Source organism: Xyrauchen texanus, chromosome 20 (assembly GCF_025860055.1).
Source record: "Xyrauchen texanus isolate HMW12.3.18 chromosome 20, RBS_HiC_50CHRs, whole genome shotgun sequence".
In the NCBI taxonomy this organism is placed as follows: Eukaryota; Metazoa; Chordata; class Actinopteri; order Cypriniformes; family Catostomidae; genus Xyrauchen; species Xyrauchen texanus.
This window is the reverse complement of record NC_068295.1, coordinates 40,382,695-40,402,421: the sequence shown is the minus strand read 5'-3', so window position 1 is coordinate 40,402,421 and position 19,727 is coordinate 40,382,695. Positions and strand designations below refer to the sequence as shown.

Here is a 19,727-nt window from a genome sequence, read left to right as displayed (position 1 = left end):
AATTCACAATCAGCCAGGATTAATTTTATCCCTGGGTGAAAGTGTCAAATAACAGGACGGTTACTGAGATTATGTGAGTAGTATTCAGCTGGTCATGTGATTCTAACATGGCAACCCCTGTGAGGGGATGCTCTTCATATAGAATAAAACAGCTTTTGTAAGGTTACTGATATGACTGGAGTCTTCAACTCATGTGAGTGCTCATGATTTTATATATTTCAAAATGACAATTAATTTATTTAGCCGTTAAACTTTTTAAATGAATGAAAAATTACTAGGTGCACTTTTAAGTTCAGATCTCCAATTAGTGCAATCAAAGCAGGCATATAGTTCCAGCTCTGCTTCATTGGTCCATGTCTTTATAGTCTTTACTACAGGTTTAGCTGATTTTAGTTTCTGCCTGTAGGTCGGAAGAAGATGAACCAGACAGTGATCAGAAAGTCCCAAAGCTGCACGTGGGACAGAGCGATATGCATCCTTTATTGTTGTGTAGCAATGATCCAGTATATTCCTGTCTTTGGTGACAGAATATCATTACAGTTTTTTAGGTAGATTGCTAGCAGTTCTATAGCTAAAATGAACAGATTTTTCAGGTTTTGGAATTGAGACGATAACCCCATGTCTCATTGTGGGTGGAAGGACACAGGTTTCAAATATTTCAGTAAAAACTTAGTGCAGTAGTTCTCTTATATCTATCCAAAAATGCTTATAAAAGTCACCTGTGAGACCGTCCGAACCAGGAGCTTTGTTAAGAGATAGACGACCAATTACTGCATCAAGTTCTGCCATCATTATTTGATTATCACATGTTTGTCTGAAATGCTATTTTTTTCCTTGTCGTCTTTTTTCAAGTCAACAAAAATATTCTGAATTTTCTTCCCTCCTCTATCCACTTAGCTCTAGATCTAATAAAAGCTGCTTGAGTTTTTCGACTGTAAATTTCATATAATTTAGGTTGAAGATGTAATATTTTCTGTCTATTGTCTTCAGTAGGGTTAGATTTATTGTAGCATATATTTCATTGTTTAATAATATCCAATTCTTGCTTTTCAAACTTTTTTTCCAATCTTTTACTAAATGAAATGGTAACTTGGCGTACTTTATACTTTAGGAATTCCCACTTCTTGGTAGGAGCTGATAGCTCCCCGGAGTTTATAATTTCTTGAATAATTAATTAAAGTTTTTGGCAGTAGTCATTATTTTTAAGCAGACTGGAGTTAAACTTCCAATATTTGTGTGAATGTGAATTGCAGTCATTAGGTTTGACTTGTAGTGAAATAACAGAGTGATCAGATAGTGGAGCAGCCGAAATGTCAGAGTTGATATTGTAATGTAGCAAATGACTTGCAATTAACCAGTGATCAATTCTAGATTTCAGTATTTATATATTCCTGGATTTAAGTGCCTCCAAGCATCAATCAGGTAGTGTTCATTGCAAAAGTTAGTGAATGTGGTGTTTGGATGACTTACAGCATATCTACAGGGATATTTATCAAGAAATTCATCATGGACTAGATTTAGATCGCCTCATATTATTATTTTATTAGTTGAGTGTGTTAATTTGAGGTTGTCTAAATGCAAGCCAATCTGTTCAAGTAGGTTTTGGTTCTCTTTGCCAATGTTATAGCCATACATTTTTATTAAGATGAACCTCACCCCATCAATGTTTAAGATAAGAATCAACCAGTGACCAAATTTGTCTACCATATGGGATACAATTTGACCTTTAAAGTTATTTAGAAGGATGGCACCTGCTGATCTTGAAGGTCAGCATCCGAATTCACTCACTCATTTCAATTTATTTTTTATTTTTATTGGAACATATAACAGGGGGATACAAATACATAAATCATGTGCATCTTAATATACATATACATCCATCCATCCATCCATCCATCCATCCATCCATCTTCAACCGCTTATCCGAAGTCAGGTCGCGGGGCAGCTGCTCCAGCAGGGGGCCCCAAACTTCCCTATCCCGAGCCACATTAACCAACTCTGGGGGACCCCGAGGCGTTCCCAGGCCAGTGTGGAGATGTAATCTCTCCACCTAGTCCTGGGTCTTCCCCGAGGCCTCCTCCCAGCTGGACGTGCCTGAAACACCTCCCTAGGGAGGCGGCCAGGGGGCATCCTTACCAGATGCCCAAACCACCTCAACTGACTCCTTTTAACGCAAAGGAGCAGTGGCTCTACTCTGAGCTCCTCACGGATGACTGAGCTCCTCACCCTATCTCTAAGGGAGAAGCCCGCCACCCTTCTGAGGAAGCCCATTTCGGCCGCTTGTACTCGCGACCTAGTTCTTTCGGTCATGACCCAACCTTCATGACCATAGGTGAGGGTAGGAACAAAAATTGACCGGTAGATCGAGAGCTTTGCCTTCGGCTCAGCTCTCTTTTCGTGACTAACGGTGCGATAGAGCGAGTGCAATACCGCCCCCGCTGCCCCGATTCTCTGGCCAACCTCCCGCTCCATTGTCCCCTCACTCGTGAACAAGATCCCGAGGTACCTGAACTCCTTCACTTGGGGCAAAACCTCATTTCCTACCTGGAGTACGCACTCCATCGGTTTCCTGCTGAGAACCATGGCCTCAGATTTAGAGTGCTTCACACTCGACTGCCAAGCGATCCAGTGAGAGCTGAAGGTCACGGACCGATGATGACATGAAGACAACATCATCTGCAAAAAGCAGCGATGAGATCCCCAGCCCACCGAACCGCACACCTTCCCCACCCCGACTATGCCTCGATATCCTGTCCATGAATATCACAAACAGGATTGTTGACAAAGCGCAGCCTTGCGGAGACCAACCCCCACATGGGATGAACTCGACTTCGTGCCGAGGACCCGGACACAGCTATCGCTTTGGACGTACAGGGATTGGATCAGCCCTAAGAAGGGACCCCCCACCCCGTACTCCCGCAGCACCTCCCACAGTCTCTCCCGGGGGACCCGGTCATATGCCTTCTCCAGATCCACAAAACACATGTAGACTGGATGGGCATACTCCCAGGCCTCCTCCAGGATCCTTGCGAGAGTAAAGATCTGGTCCGTCGTTCCACGGCCAGGACGAAAACTGCATTGTTCCTCTTCAATCCGAGGTTCGACAATCGGCCGAACCCTCCTCTCCAGCACCTTGGAGTAAACTTTACCAGGGAGGCTGAGAAGTGTGATACCCCTGTAGTTGGCACACACTCTCTGATCCCCCTTTTGAAGAGGGAACCACCACCCCGTTCTGCCACTCCTTAGGCACTGTCCCAGATTTCCACGCAATGTTGAAGAGGCGTGTCATCCATGACACCCCTCCACATCCAAAGCTTTCAGCATTTCTGATCGGATCTCATCAATCCCCGGGGCTTTGCCACTGCGGAGTTGTTTGACTACCTCAGTGACCTCCCCCAGGGAAATAGAATCTGATCCCCCATCATCCTCCGGCTCTGCCTCTACCATAGAAGGCATGTTGGGATTTAGGAGTTCTTCAAAGTGTTCCTTCCACCGCCCAATAACCTCCTCGGTTCAGGTCAACAGCATCCCATCTTTGCTGTATACAGCTTGAATGGTTCCCCTTTTCCCCCTCCTAAGGTGGCAGACGGTTTTCCAGAAGCACTTTGGTGCGGACCGAAAGTCCTTCTCCATGGCTTCTCCGAAATACATATACATCATACAATATAATAATTTTAATTGATCAATTGTCACACATTATACAGTACATACATTTCTGCATTTACATGGTGAAATTATTTCTTTTTCACATATCCCAACCCTTGGAGCAGATAGGTTCTAGGGCCTTGCTCAAGGGCCCAACAGTGGTGTCTTGGTGGTGTTGGGGCTTGAACCCATGACCTTCTGGTCAGTAACCCAGAGCCTTAACCGCTGAGCCACCTTTCTGACTCATAGTACCATATCCTTCTGACTCATAGTACCAAAGAACAATTATGAATTTCTATCAATAATCATTTTCATCAGCAAAGATGTCTTCTAATCTTTTCTATTGTTCTTTAAAAATATAAAGAATCATAAAAAATACACTTTGTGAATGTGATATTTCCCAAACGAAGAAAAAACTTTAATTGTGTTGTCAATCTCAATAAACCGTTTTCACATTCCAAAAACAAGACCATTGAATCAGTTATTTGAACAATTTTGTGAAAAATCTCAAAAACACTTAAAGAGATTTGAGACCAAAATGATTTTGTATGCCTACAATTAAAAAAATAAGTGTAAGATTTTTCTGCTTCCTCTGTGAAGAAACAACATAATGGTGAAAATTTTGCTAATAAAGGCATTGCAGGGATAATATCGATTTATTATTTTAAATTGGAGTTGTTTAATTTTGTTAGGAATTAACAAATTAACATCAAACCACAATTTCTGAACAACAAGAGACGGATAATCACATTTCCATTTCATAACAGCGCTATGGGAGACTTTTATATTTGGTTAATATCTTTCTAATAAATACATTATTACATTTTTCCATTGATGTCAATGCCCCCAACCATGAGACCTGGAAGTGAACCAGTTATAGAAATATACATATTTTTTTGAGATTATGTAGTTTTGGGGAAATAAAACTAATTTTAAGTATTCTTTTTGAGGTTCATTTATTCCAAAAGTATTAATTAATTCATTGTAACTATACATTTCACCAGAATGATTTAATAAATCTGCAACAAGAAATAATCCTTTGTTAAACCAGTCTATCTTGAAAATAGTCTTGTTTTTGAGTAATATAAATTGATGAAATTATGCATGAGTGTGGAGAACAATTGTGTTTGTAGAGTAATTTCCACACATCCAAAGCTTGTGTATGAAAGTTGGAAAGTTTAAAGGGGAGTTTGGTACATTTGAAATAAAATTAAAAAAAGTAGAAACTTAAGACCACAACCTCTATTAAAGATTAAGTTGGGGATTTTCGTTCACTCCTTGCCTGATATAGGGCATGAGTGTACAAGAGAGCCATTTCAGAAACCGTCGCCAACGAAACATAGCTGTCCTTATGTAGGCCTGCTCTAAATTAACTGCAACTGATTTTTTTTTTTTTTTTTTTACACGAACACGCATACGTAAAACTCTTTGATTGTTTTGGTTACTAATTTATCAAAAGTATTTATTTTTGATATCTTGAAGCGAAATTAATGGTTCATGTAATTAGTCATAGCATTTGGCACGAGCTGGACAGCACAAATGTCCTTTCTGTAACATGGCGAATGCCACATGTTCTTGGTAAACATCTCCTGCGTTTTATAAAACTGTAATTTTCTAAATTTAACTTCACTATGGAGTCTGCCACAAACTCGACGACTGATGCGATTGCTACTATGGACTGTGATGGAAACACAGAGGTGTTTGAGAAAGTAAAATCAAAGAAGACACAGAAACGTAAGCGGGATGCGAGTGAAGTGTATATGGAGTCGGACACAGTAGCACCAAAGAGACCGCAGTTCCCACCCATATCAGGAGACCTACTCAAGGTACTGGCGCATACTGAACACGGTATATAAACTCAGTGTAATAGTATGTGATGTTGAATTTTAAAACAGCCCATGGGGTAAATGCTCAACACTCGCAATTTTACCTGCTGATTAAAGTTGCCCACGTGCCACGCATGCGCTGTACTCAGCTGATGGGTCAGTGTTGGTTTGGAGTTGTGTGATGTTATGGTAGTGGTCTAGTTTCTGTAGTTCATGCCACGAGTCAATATTAAAGAAACTAGTAAAATAATGTTGACCCTTCTTTTCTTCCAATTTTGTGCTTTATTGATTCTAGATTGGCAAAGAGGTAAACTCAGTGGTGTTTGTGACTGTTATGGCAAAAATCTTCAGTTTTCTTAGTTTCTTTTTCTTTAAATCCAGTAATAAATATACTGTAAATCAGATTTATATGATTATATTTAATATTGACTATATTTAAAGGAATATTTTGGGTAATCAAAATTATTCCGCAAATGCTGTCAATTGAGCTTGACTTGTAATTAACCTGGAGTATTCCTTATATATATATATATATATATATGTTTATATACAAAAAACGTTTGACCCATTTATAAACTAGCAGGTAATAATACAAACTAAATTCGAAAACAGTTGGTTCACATGATCAAAGGTAAACAATAGCAAAAGTAATTGCATATATGTATTTTGGGAAAGAATGGGTACTGGTTAGTGATGCACCAAAGCAGAAGGAGATGCGCACGCGCATGTGAGATACTCATTCCGGTTGCATTTTTTTCTCAATACCGTAAATAAGCAAATGTACATGGTATGATAACCATCAATTTTCAAACCGTGGTATACCGCTGCAACCCTAAGGACAATGCTCAATCACATGCATCCATGTACTCCATTGCTTGGCTAGCCAGCAAGGGCCTTAGAAATGCCCAAATAATGTCTTGACACCTTTCCTCACCTGACTTAAATCCTATTGAGAACTTGTAGGCCCTTCTCAAATGTGGGATTTACAGTGAGGGAAGACAATACCTCTTTGAACAGCATTTGGGAGGCTGTGGTTGCTTCTTCAGCGAAAGTTGATCGTGAACAGATCAAGAAACTGACAGACTGACAAAGTTATTGAAAAGAAGGGTGTATATATTGGTCAATGAATATTTTTAAAAGGCCAAAAATGTTATTTTATTGTGATTTTGTGTTTCTTATTTGTTGCACCTACTATAAGAATAAACAATTGAGTTGGGAGAAATTATTTTTGTAATTTAGATGCCTAATAATTGCCCACACTTATATATTCCCCTGAGAAAGACAAAATGACTCGGTTACTAACGTAACCTCGGTTCCCTGAGAGGTGGGAACGAGTATTGCGTAAGTAGCTTACGCTATGGGAAAACTCAGAGGCAGCTCGGTCATTGGCTGTGCTGCGGCAACTTGCTCGAACCAGTGACGGGGCGACTCTGAACGCGCAACCAATGAGCACGCTTTGCGCCCGCGCGCTCAGAGCCCGCCAAGATGGGCGTGGCTAAGGCTATATATTAGGCGCCCCGTCATGAGAGTTCTTTAGGTTCAATCGACTGAAGCGACTGACCAAGCACAAGCACGGCAGCTTACGCAATACTCGTTCCCTCCTCTCAGGGAACCGAGGTTACGTTAGTAACCGAGTCGCTCCCTTCGAGAGGTCTCTCCTATTAGCGTAAGTAGCTTACGCTATGGGAACACCATGCAAAACGCCAGTGCGTGCTGACTTCACTCTATAAAGCCAGAGGCAGATGCCTGAGCCTTAAAGCAAAGTGATTATTCAACGAGCCGGCCAACGGCGAGCTATATAATGGGATAATACAGAGCTCTTTGCCCCAAGGTGGCCCATGGTGGGGTGCTCATTGTAAAAACACAAGCACATATCTTATGTACTGATTTTTCTATTTACTGATATGCATAAAAACCCTCTAAGTCAGTCAGAGACGGACTTTGTAAGGGAGGAGATAATGCTCAGCATATACGTACTCCAGTCCATACTACAGTCAGGCTGATAGAATGTTGGAGTGCAATGAGGGGACCTGTAGGTTATAAAACCTGATAAATGTCGAGCGAGGCCCAGCCTGCCGCACGACAAATATCCTCAATGGGTATCCCACTCGTCCACGCTCACGAGGAGGCCATGCTCCTCGTAGAGTGAGCTCTGACGCCTAAGGGGCATTGAAGGCCCTTGGCTTCATAAGCCAGCTATAGCATCTACTATCCAGCTGATATTCTTTGCTTTGAAACTGCGAGACCTTTAGTGCGGCCGCCAAAGCATACTGAATAATTGTTCCGCCTGTCTGAACGGGCAGAACATTCCAAGTATACTCTGAGCGCCCTGACCGGGCAGAGTAAATTAGCATCGCTTAGCCTGCTGGAGACGATAGCGCTGCCAGAGATATCACCTGTACTCTGAAGGGTGTGGAGAGCACTTTAGGAATATACCCGTGCTTTGGCCTAAGGACAACTCTGCAGTCGTTAGGTCCAAATTCCAAGCAAGCAGCTTGATGACAGCGCTGCAGGTCGCCCACTCTCTTGACTGAGGCGAAGTGCCAGCAAGAGCGCAGTTTTGAGCGAGAGCTGTTTAAGGTGCACGGTTCGGAGAGGTTCGTGACGGGCACTCTTGAGTGCGTCCAGGACCGTGGCCAGGTCCCAGATCGGTACCGAGGGGGGCGAGGAGGGTTCATCCTCCTAGCTCTTAGGAAACGAATGATTAGGTCGTTTTTCCCTAATGAGCGCCCTTATCAGGATTGTGTGACGCCGCTATGGTAGCCACATAGACTTTGAGCGTGGAGGGTGTGCAGCCCACCTCCAGCAGCTCTTGCACAAAGGCGAGTACACTTGGTATCTCGCGACGATTTGGGGTTCAAGCTCTTGGTATCACACCAGTCACTGAACACTTTCCACTTTTGGGCATATAAGCGCCTAGAGGGCGCGCACTCAGTGATGGTACTCAACACTCGCTGGGAGGTTCTCTGGAACCCTTTGAGGGGCCATGCATGAAGGGCCCACAGATCGGGCGGGATGAAGAATCATCCCGTTGGCCTGCCTGAGGAGGTCCAGCCTCAACGGAATCGGCCATGGGGCAGATTGCATCAGCTGCATCAGTTCTGGAAACCACGTCTGGTTCTTCCAGAGTGGGGCTACCAGGAGCACTGCACATTTCACCTCCCTGATCTGACTGATGACCTGAGGTAGCATCGCGATCGGGGTAAAAGCATACAAGGGGCGGCTCGGCCAGACTTGGGCGAGCGGGTCCGTGCTCTTTGAGAAGAAAAGAGGGCAGTGCGCATTTTCCCTGGAGGCGAAGAGGTCGACCTCCGCCTCGCCAAAGGTTTGCCATAACCACTGAACCGTTAGGGGGTGGAGAGACCATTCTCCTGGGAGAACTTTGTCTCTGGACAGCATGTCCGCTCCCTGGTTCAGGACGCCTGGCACATGCGCTGCTCTCAGCGAGCGCAGGTTGTGCTGTGACCATAAGATGAGCTCCCTGGCCATAGAGTGCAGGGAGCTCGACCTGAGTCCACCCTGGCGATTTATATACGATACTACCGTCATGTCCGTTCGGACCAGGACGTGTTCGTTTTTCAGGTACGGAATCAGGGCTCTGAGAGCCAAGGCGACCGCTTTCATTTCCAGACAGTTTATATGTAGGCGCTTTTCCGGGTTTGACCAAAAACCAGAGACAGGCCTGCCCTCGTAAAGGGCCCCCCCCATCCTATTTTGGAGGCATCTGTCGTGATCATTTTTCTCTGTGTGTTCACGCCCAGACTCACGCCGGTTTGATACCAGTCGACGGCCTTCCAGGGCATCAGGGCTTTTATATAGCCGTGATTCGCTCTGATTAAAAAGTGGCCCGAGCGCCACGCGTGAGTGGGGACACGGCTCTTGAGCCAGCGTTGGAGAGGACGCATGTGCAACAATCCTAGCTGGAGTACAGCTGATGCCGAGGCCATGAGACCGAGCATCCTTTGAAATCGTTTGACGGGGGCGCGTGCGCCCGCTCTGAATGATGTTGCAAGGCGCCGAATAGCGAGCGCGCGCTCTGATGAGAGGCACGCCGTCATCTGCACTGAGTCTAGCACTATTCCCAGAAAAGAGATATTCTGGCTTGGGGATAGCACGCTCTTTGCAAAATTGATTCTCAGACCCAGACATTCTAGATGGCTGATAATCCAAGATCTGTGCGTCGTTAACTGACTCTCTGATTGTGCTAGGATTAGCCAATCATCGAGGTAATTCAGTATTCACACTCCCCGCTGTCTCAGGGGGGAAAGTGCTGCGTCCATACATTTCGTGAATGTACGGGGGGCCAATGATAGGCCGAATGGTAGTACTGTGTACTGGTATGACTGCCCCTCAAAGCTGAATCTCAGAAATGGCCTGTGATGAGGCGCTATCGAATGTGAAAGTAAGCGTCTTTCAAATCCACTGATAGAAACCAATCCCGGGCTGAACTTGCGCGAGGATATGTTTGGTCGTTAACATTCTGAACGAGCAAATCATTAAAGCTTTGTTCAGATGTCTGAGATCTAGGATGGGGCGGAGGCCACCGTCCTTTTCGACGAGAAAGTAGCGGCTGTAAAAACCTGCCTCGCTCATAGAGGGAGGAACAGTTTCTATAGCCCTTCTCTATCAGTTTGAGCACCTCGGTGCGTAGAAAATGTGAAACATCTTTCCTCACTTTCGTCTCGACCACCGCTGAAAAGCGGGGTGGTCTGCGAGCTGAATTGAAGCGAGTAACCGTGTTTTATTATGTTCAAAACCCATTTCGCATGTCGGGATTTTTTCCCAGGCTTTTGCTCGCACAGATATGGGCTGAATGCTGGCTGGGGGTGTGTCGCAGTGACGTATGGGCCCTGCCGGCGAATTGCCTTGTGCTAACACTGAGCTTACAGCTCTCAGAGGCGCGGGAGCGCGCTGAGCAGCTTTGTTGAGTGCCGAGTGCAGGGGTGCGTGTGAGATTACAGGCACGTGCGTTATCTCCGTAATGCTCGCAGCATGAGCTGGAGAAATGTTTGAAGCTGTACAGACAGTGTTTACGGGTGGGGGTGCATACATTGTAATAGGCACGCGCGCCACTTTCATAAAGCTTCCCGTTCTTAGCGGGGAGTTTCTTGGCTCGCGCGTCGCATCTGTGACGCTCGCGGCATGAGCCAGAGAACTGTTTGAAACTGTATGGGCAGCGCTTATGGGTGGGGGTGCATATACCGTAGTAGGCACGCCGCCATTTTCATAAAGCCTCCGGCCATGCGGTGGGGGTTTTGGGCATGCAGACAGTGTTTGTGTGTAGGGGTGCATGCATGACAGCAGGCACGCGCTACCTTTATAGTATTTCTCGCTTTTACTGGGGAAGTGTTTATAACTGTGGGAACAGTGCTTGTGTGTAGTGGTGCATACATGACAATAGGCACACGAACCACATTTATGGGGCGTCCAGCTTGAGCTGGGGAAGTATTCGGCACTGTTTGGACAGTATTGATATGTGGGAATGTGCACTTTAGTGTGGACACGCGGACCCCTTAGTGACACAGGCAGAAAATGACTCTTTTGTGATTTCTGTGTGTTGCCGTTAAAACGGCGTTTGATTGCAGGTGAGCGAGTTCTGTGACTGGCCCATTGACTGCTGTACAGACATTTCCAGCCGCTTGTAAGGGGACTGGGTAATGTTTTACACGTTTTGGAGAGAGTGGTCCGGCTTTTGCGAGACACGCACTCTCTCTCTCTTTCTTCCTATGGCTAGGAAGACTTACGAGGCTCCGGGTTCAGCACGATCTTGGGCCGAGGTCCCCGTCGCTCAGGCGACTGCTTTCGGTTAGCGGAACGCGAGCGGCGTTGAGCGTCCATTTCAGGTCTGGGAGACGGGAGGCGCCGCCCTGGCTCGCTGCTGCAGCTGAGGCGGTCTCTGGCGGCTCTGTGACGAGCTGGAGCGCTTGGGCAGGAAGTGACGCATAGCCTGCGAATTCTTCTGGGCTTCAGTGAAGCGTTCAGCGAACTCTCTTACCGCCGGTCCAAACAGGCCGCTTTGGAGCGATAGGCGCGTCGCTGGTGCCCCTGCTCGTGTCCGCTAATGTCGACGGCACGGGGTCGAAGGCCGAGCCCGGCCAGTCGTGGGATGCAGCGTCAATGGAAAGGCTGTCATCCTTTTCACTGTCGTCCCCTGTCGCGCCGAACGAGACGAGACCCACCGCTCTGGAGGGGTGCTGGTCTGCCTGCGTGAATTGAACTGGGGGCAGGGAGTCCTCGGGTGGTGGTGAAGCACGCGGGGACTGGCCCGGCGTGACGTCACTGAAGTCCGCGTGCTCTGGCGGCCTCCGTGAGCGGCACTTTTTCTTGCGCGGCTCGAACAGAGGGGATGGCAGCACGGTGGTAGCAGGCTCGTTCACGGCGAAGGCGGCAAAGCGAAGCGCAGCTCGGTGAGGCCCAGGGAGTCACATTCGGGGCATCCGCCTCGAGTGAGAGCAGCTTCTGCGTGGTCAGGTCCCAGGCAGCGAGCGCAGAGAATGTGACGGTCCCCGTCAGGAAGAGGGCCTCTGCACGAGGCGCAGGTTGAAGGCATTTGAAACAACGCCTCGAATTTGCTCTTTTACTAAAGGACAAAAAGCGTCGCAGAGGCGAACACTTGCAAAGTTAGCTTTTAACAAAAGGATATCAAGGTGATGCGCGGCGGATGGCGTAGCAGAAGGCTTTGAAGGCGGCTGAAGGCGCCGGCGTCCTCGTAGCAGTCCTGCTATAGGCTTGTCGACGGCGGGCGAAAAGACTCCAATAATCCGGAGGATCCAGCGAAGAGAAGGTCTTTGCTGAAGGAGATTAAATCTAAAGAACTCTCATGACGGGGCGCCTAATATATAGCCTTAGCCACGCCCATCTTGGCGGGCTCTGAGCGGGCGCAAAGCGCACTCATTGGTCGCGCGTTCAGAGTCGCCCCGTCATTGGTTCGAGCAAGTTGCCGCAGCACAGCCAATGACCGAGCTGCCTCGCTCATTGCTGTCTGCTGTGCAGCTGCAATGCGTTTTACATAAAGACTTCAATATTTCTCGAGAAACTGAGTTTTCCCATAGCGTAAGCTACTTACGCAATAGGAGAGACCTCTCGAAAGGGAACTCTCTTTTTCTTTGTTAAACATTCAGGTTTGAGGTTCAATAACATTTTGGATTGACTGAGAGCATTGTGTAAATTAGAGCAAAATTAATCCTGAGGAATACAATTTGCCTAATAATTGTTCATGGAGTGATGCATATATACACATACAGATGCACATCTCAGTTATAAGCACCATCTTGTTACCATCAATATATATTTAAACATTAGCTGCTGTTACATCTTTTCACATGAAACACATGCATTTTCTGCATGTCAGTGTCTCTGTTTCTTGATTTTAAAGAAACAGTTTTTGTTTAGATTTTTGGCTAATTCCTCTTTAAATATTTTAGTGCAGCTCTAGTTCTGGTAGACCAAATGCTGCAAAATACCCAATTCATAGAATGACCATGTAATGCGGTTCCATTTCATACATAAAATACTTTTATTGCATGGCTTATTTTGTGTTTCAGGGAGGTGCAGACGAAATGCGGAAAGTGCCTGTGCCTGCTCACCGTTACACACCCTTAAAAGAAAACTGGCTGAAAATCTTCACCCCCATAGTAGAAAACCTGCAGCTTCAAGTTCGTTTTAATCTCAAAACAAGAAATGTCGAAATTAAAGTAAGTGAAGATGATTTAGACAAGGTAGATTATGATTTTATTGGGAAATTATAAACTGATTTCTGTGTCTCAAAAATGCATTTAAAATGGTTCAAGTGTGCAGTGAAATTGAACTTCTCTTATTTGACAGACATGCAAAGAAACACAAGATATTGGTGCCCTCACCAAAGCTTCAGATTTTGTGAAGGCCTTTGTGTTAGGATTTCAGGTTGAAGTGAGTATAATTAATATTACTTTAAAATAGGGTTGTGCGATATATGAAGTATGATCTTACTGGCTATAAACATCGTGAATATCACAGTGATTTTTAAGTTTTCTTAAGACCGTGTCATTTAGACTAGTTTTGCGATTCTTCCTTGTCTTGTGAGTGTGTTAAGATGTTGACAGATGTTTGATTCCAGTCTTTGATTTAAACTTCAGTAGCAACATTTGCAATAGACTTGGTAAATATGATTGATAAACCAGTTCAAACAGTCATTTTTAGTGAATCAATTCAAAATTCTGATTCAATAATTTGTTTGCTTCATCACTTGAATATGTTCACGAGAGTCTCCATGTCTGACAGTCATTATCTCTAAATAAACATTTTCCCTTACATAGTATTCTTTGTTTTTTAGTTAAAAAAAAACTGTTAAAATTGAAAGATTTTTACTGTATTTTACTTGCATTGAACACTTTGCAACAATGGCTGTTTGGTTGAAATAGTTCATCTGATTTAAAAAAATAAGAGCGCAAATACATAAATATCGAGATGTATATCGTTTTGAGAATTGTTTAGCTTTATCGCACAGCCCTAGTTTTCAATTATTTATTCTTATTCTTCAGTTTTCATCAGGTAATGTATAACGTATGTTAACCTGTGTCATCCCACAGGATGCACTGGCACTGATCAGATTAGATGAACTGTTTTTGGAAACATTTGATGTCACCGATGGTAAGTCATTATTAAAGGGTAACTAAACACCTGCTCAGAGTCTGACTCCACCCACTAGAAATATTTGAAAATGCAGGAAAAGTGGGCCGACCCCGGCGGGGATAGAGGGAACGAACCGAGTGCGGGGCTGTGCGGGGTGGCGGGGGTGGCACCTGAGACTTGTAGTGACGGATTAATTGACAGCTGCTGTCAGACTCTATGTTATTATTATTCCTCACACGGTCGCAAGACGACATGTACATGAATCTGGCGTGGTGAGCTGGAACCTGCTTACATCAGCTGTCACCGCTTACGTCACGAAATACCGCAACAGCCAATAGGAAAATTCAACTGCAGTAGCCACCGTTCAACCTGAAGAGGGCAGCACTCAGACGTTTTTACACCATATATTGTAGAATGAAAACACTTTATACACAAATGTCAAAGAAATTACTTGAATCAATGACCAGTACTAATAAAGCCCCGTGCTTACAGATCATTATCTAAAAAAAGTTGGTTTAGGGTTTAGTTACCCTTTAACATTATAAAGCTATTGTGTAAGAGTGACTTTGCTTCCATCACTAATTTGTGTGTGTTTTTCAGTTAAACCGTTAAAAGGAGATCACTTATCCAGAGCTGTCGGCAGGATAGCTGGCAAAGGAGGCAAAACAAAATTCACTATTGAGAACGTGACGAAAACCAGGATTGTGCTGGCAGACACGTGAGTCTGTTTCAAAGAAGAATATGCATGCAGTGATTTATTTAATAAAGAATTCATAAAGAAAAACACTTGATTATCAAATTGCTTGTTCTGGAAATTCTTTCTTGTATGTTTTGGTGCTGTCAGTCAATTAACATTTTTAATCGTGATTAATCACATAATTTTTCATAGTTAATCGCAATCAAGTTAATAAGAGTTTAGAGATATTTTTTTTTCTAATCAAAATGTATTTCTTTCATTTTTAGGAAAGAAAACAAAATATGTAACAATAATGCTTTATTATAAATTTCCAAACAAAGTCTTCCAAACGTATAAAGATAGAAATGCACTAAAATTTAACACATTCAAGTAACATTAAATGTTAGGTTGGGAGGTTGACTAATTGAAAGATTTAGTCCCCACATAGATTGCGTATTAATTGCAGTGCACATTAAATCTCTTTAACGCTCTCATCCACAAATAATAATCGGCCGGCAGACTGTGGCTGTCCTCTTTCCTACAGCAATCGTCAAACCTTATTCACGATTCGCGTCAGGGTGTACAGCAGTGTCAAGCACCGTGAAAAGCTCTTGCTAACGTCTTGTTCTGAATTTTCATGATAGTTAAGCCTTGATTTGCTTCTGTGGTATTTAAATGGCACCTTACAACAAAAGTACTTCTGTCACAAGTTCCATTTGGGCTAGTTTTTTAATTTGAATAAATGCGCTAAACGTGATTAAGAGACGCGTTAAACTTTAATCATATTCATTAACACCTTAACTTTTACAGCTCTAATATGTTTGCAACCTAATATACAGTGTTGGAATACAGAGTTGAGTATTTTGTTTTGGTTCTTCTCTACAGGAAGATTCATATATTGGGATCTTTCCAGAATATCAAAATGGCACGGACGGCAATATGCAACCTCATTCTCGGTTAGTAAAATTGAAATACTTAACTTGTGTTTCTGAACAAAGAAATGATAGAAATTAATGCTGATTCTTCATTTTCACCAGGGAGCCCACCATCAAAAGTATATGGCAACATTCGGGCTGTGGCGAGCCGTGCAGCCGAGAGGTTCTAACACATGAAGATCTACAAAAATGCACCGCTCTTGGACTTTTCCCTAATTACTGCTATTGATATACAAAGTTGGTGCCACATTGGCATGAACTGTGTCTATGAATTTTATGGTGCTCAATTTGAGCACCATTGGACTGCTATTGTTTGACCAATTCCTCAAATCGATGGATATTCACAGAGCTTTAAAAAAAACACACCATGGAAATAAAGCAATGTCAAGTTTAAAATGTTTATTGTTTCCTTAAAGTATCAAGTAGTCCATATATCCCACGGTAGTTAATATGATTCAGCATGCAGAATTTCAAAACTGACATGTAATAATGTGTCCTCATATGAGATCCCATTTCATTCACTAAAAGAAGACAAAAGTTGCAGATAAAGTAATTTTTCTTATTAAAGCACGAACACCTTAATTTTAAAGATATGTATTTACAAAACAAAGGGCTAAATGATGTGACCTGAATTTGTTATGTGGCTTGACTATGACATGTGCCACTTGTGAGAAAATGAAAAAAATAAAATAAATCGATGTATTTAAATCGTGTTTGCCTGATTTAAATTTGGCAACGTGTGTAATGTATTTGACATTTTTTTGATATTGGATATAAATTTCACAGCTTAAGTGTAAACAATTGGAATAGGTTGAACTGATAAACATGCAGAAAGCAACTAATCCATCAAGCATGCACACCATAAGTGATCTTGTGGTTAAAGATGCATTGATATGCAGATATCAGTGTAAAAAGACAGAAACTGAATTAACGCTCATAGCCATTGGTTTGGTTAAGCTGCTCCTGTCATCCATGTAAACATTCAGTAAATTAATTTTATAGTTGTAATAAGCTGTAGTCCCATTGAAATTATTGTACTTGTTACACCAATTTTTACAAGCTTTTAGATACTTTAAAGCTAATATTAATATATATTAATCAACTGCATTGTGAACCAACTGTAATACGTACATTTACCAAAGCTAAATGGTCTCCCACTGCATTAACATATAAATATATAGTGGGCCCCAAAAATGAATTGGACACTTTAAGCCACATCAAAGCAAGTGTCATTTTTAAGGAAAGATAGCACTAGCACACTTTTTGGTAGATGATTGAAATGAAGGCAACATGTTTCTGGACACTTTTTGTTGTCAAATGTTAGCAGAACATGTCCATAGATGTGATAAGCTAGCTATTTGGTCACGCTGCTGAACACCTGTGTGGACTTCAGAGGAACTGAGTTAATACATTCACTTAAAAGGATCATGTGACCAACTGGTTTAAGGACATTGCAAAAATTGTCCAGAAAAGGAGTTGGTTCTAATCCCATGCCTACCCCGGAAGCGCTTTTTTGACACGTAAACGTTCTGAAGGAAGAAGAATCTGTATCATACTTTTATTTTCTTCAGAAATCCACTGGACTGAACATTTACTTATTATAGAATTATTATTACTATGTTTTTGCTGCAAACACAGCACAAATATGGTTTGAACCCAAAAAAAAACCTGAAACATCACAAGCTGGCTGTAAGACGTTTATTAAATAAGTAACGAATGAAATTAATAGCAAAACGAGTCATGTATGATATTTGGCAAGTAAAATAATTGTATTTTTAGATGGAAGGGATAATAAAGTAGCTGGAGTTGATCTGTGGCAGATGACGCTTCCAGTGTGAACGATTTGCTTTTGTCACAACGTGTCGCTCGTGTCCGGTGTTAAAAACACTTCATAATTTGGTTGCAGATGCCACTTGCTTCGATGTTTAGTTTCTAATGCAATGACATTCATACATCTTTAAGTGTGACTTAAGTATCCAAATACCTTTTGGGGCCCCTGTATGTGCTGTTCTTGGGCTTGTCAGAATTGTATGTTTCTTATGAAGTGCTTATAAATTAAACCAGTTATATTTTTCTTGGTACCAGTTTCTACCAGACTGTCTGAATGAATCTGTTGCACTCTCCAACAATAAACACATTTATACATAAACGTTATATCACAATTAATACAAAAACAAGTATTAAAGATGGTTAGATGCTAGAATCCAAAATGCTAGAATGATAGAAATAGTGTATATCACAAAGTGTAACGGAATACGTTAAAATTAACCTTGCATCTTTTCATGCAATCAAATGAGTTCACTTGAATTTAATGGTGGTAGACTTTTTTTCTAACTGCGTGTTCTGCTTGGCACGTCATACCTTACTTACACTTTATATTACGCCTATTTTTTCTTTAAAAAAGATGAAAACAAAATAAATATAAAAAAGAAGCATTGAAAAAAAAAATGAAATATGAACAAGCCAAAACTCTTTCCTCTTTCACTGAGATGCTCTATCATTGTCCATAAGCCCATGCGGTGCTACACTGGGTTATTGAGCAGATTTGAGTTCAATAACATTTACACGTCGGCATCACAAGGCTTCTATTGAAAAAATTGGCTTGGTAAATACTTCCTTTGAAATACACAGAGAGCATGTGCTGGATATTTTGAGCAGATCATCAGATGGAGAGGAAAGTGGATGTTGTGGAGATGGGATTCGCTCACACGTCCACAACCATCTTCTTGTGTATATCAAGACCTCCAACAACCTGTAGAAGGAAGCAGTAAACATATGAATACAATGAATCATTGAGAACCCTATTCATTTCCATGTTAAAAATGGAAACTTATAACATATGAAGATCCAGCTTTAAAATTGACTTGAGCCACATCTGCATTCCTTGTAACCAATTCAAATAATTGTACTAAGGCTGAGAACTGTTATATATTTCCAGATTTGATTAGATTCCAATTTACAAGCTCTCAATCTGATTTGATTCAGATTCATTTAGGTATATTTCAGTTATGATGTTCATTTTGATTACATATGAAAGAAAAGATCTCTCTGCTAATGCTGTTACCGGTAATTATACATGGGACCTTTTAACTTGGTACATTACAAAAATAAAAATTTTACACATTTTATTTTGTCATTAGCTTTTCATATTTTGTCACAATTTTGCTTTTCCAAAATGTACAAATTCTATGTAATCCATCAATAAATATGATGTCGTGAAATCACATATACTGTATTATACAACATATACACTGATGAACCAAAACATTATGACCACTCACAGCTGAAGCGAATAACGTTGATGATCTCCTAACAAGACCACATATCAAGGTCTGGGTAGATTAGATGGTAAGTGAACAATCAGTTCTCGTAGTCAATGTGTTGAATGCAGGAGAAATGGGCAGGAGTAAAGACATGAGTTAATTTGACAAGGGCCAAATTGTTATGGTCAGATGAATGGGTCAGAGCATCTCTGAAATTAGGAGGGACACACCACAATCTGGCGACAAGGTGTTGGGCCCCCAAGGTTTATCGATGTGTGAGGGCAAAGTCTGGTCCGAACTGACAGAAGGTCTACTGTGGCACAAGTCACAAGTTTTTTTTTAATGATGCTTATGTGTTACAACACACAGTGCATCGCACCCTGCTGCGTATAGGGCTGTGTAGCCACAGACCTGTCAGAGTGCCCATGATGACCCCCGTCCACCATCAAATGGGAATGCGAGTGTCATTAGCTCATGTGACGTATGTGCCACATGGTAACCTCCTCTTCGGCAGGATGTGGTCTCAGCGGTGTCTTTCCCTCCTGGGAAAGAACACCTTCCCTGATTTTTTTTTTCACTCTGTGGGAAGAAAAAGAGAGAGAAAAGGCTGTGGCTGGCATTGCCTTTTCCCATTGTAGATACATCTTGGTGTGAGGGACTGTGTGACGTTCTACATGCTACATGCAGACAAGATGCACCTGCTGTTAGGCACGCAGCGGCTTGCTTGCACCTGCAGTCCACGTAACACAGTTCAGCTAGTTGTGGCGTTTCG

General features: G+C 42.6%; 2 protein-coding genes across 2 annotated transcripts in view; one reads left to right on the top strand and one right to left on the bottom strand.

Moving 5' to 3' along the window:
• Positions 1-5,194: 5,194 nt before the first annotated feature.
• LOC127660548 (RNA-binding protein PNO1-like) lies at positions 5,195-18,329 on the top strand. Its single transcript, XM_052150868.1, has 7 exons — positions 5,195-5,471; positions 13,016-13,165; positions 13,296-13,379; positions 14,039-14,099; positions 14,682-14,799; positions 15,643-15,713; positions 15,795-18,329. The coding sequence occupies exons 1-7, from the start codon at positions 5,277-5,279 to the stop codon at positions 15,860-15,862; spliced, it is 747 nt and encodes a 248-aa protein (XP_052006828.1). The 5' UTR covers positions 5,195-5,276; the 3' UTR covers positions 15,863-18,329.
• The window catches only part of LOC127660549 (calcineurin subunit B type 1-like), a 47,120-nt gene continuing 43,464 nt past the window's right edge, over positions 16,072-19,727 (bottom strand). Inside the window, exon 6 of the mRNA XM_052150869.1 lies at positions 16,072-18,444. Within this exon, the coding sequence (XP_052006829.1) occupies positions 18,397-18,444 (48 nt within the window). The 3' untranslated portion in view covers positions 16,072-18,396. The remainder of the gene's footprint in view (positions 18,445-19,727) is intronic.

Bases quoted from the DNA above. Each gene is read 5' to 3' on its own strand.
- LOC127660548 (XM_052150868.1), top strand. From the start codon at position 5,277: ATGGAGTCTGCCACAAACTCGACGACTGATGCGATTGCTACTATGGAC. The intron at 5,472-13,015 runs GTACTGGCGCAT...TTTGTGTTTCAG, and splicing joins TATCAGGAGACCTACTCAAG to GGAGGTGCAGACGAAATGCG. The intron at 13,166-13,295 runs GTAAGTGAAGAT...CTTATTTGACAG, and splicing joins CAAGAAATGTCGAAATTAAA to ACATGCAAAGAAACACAAGA.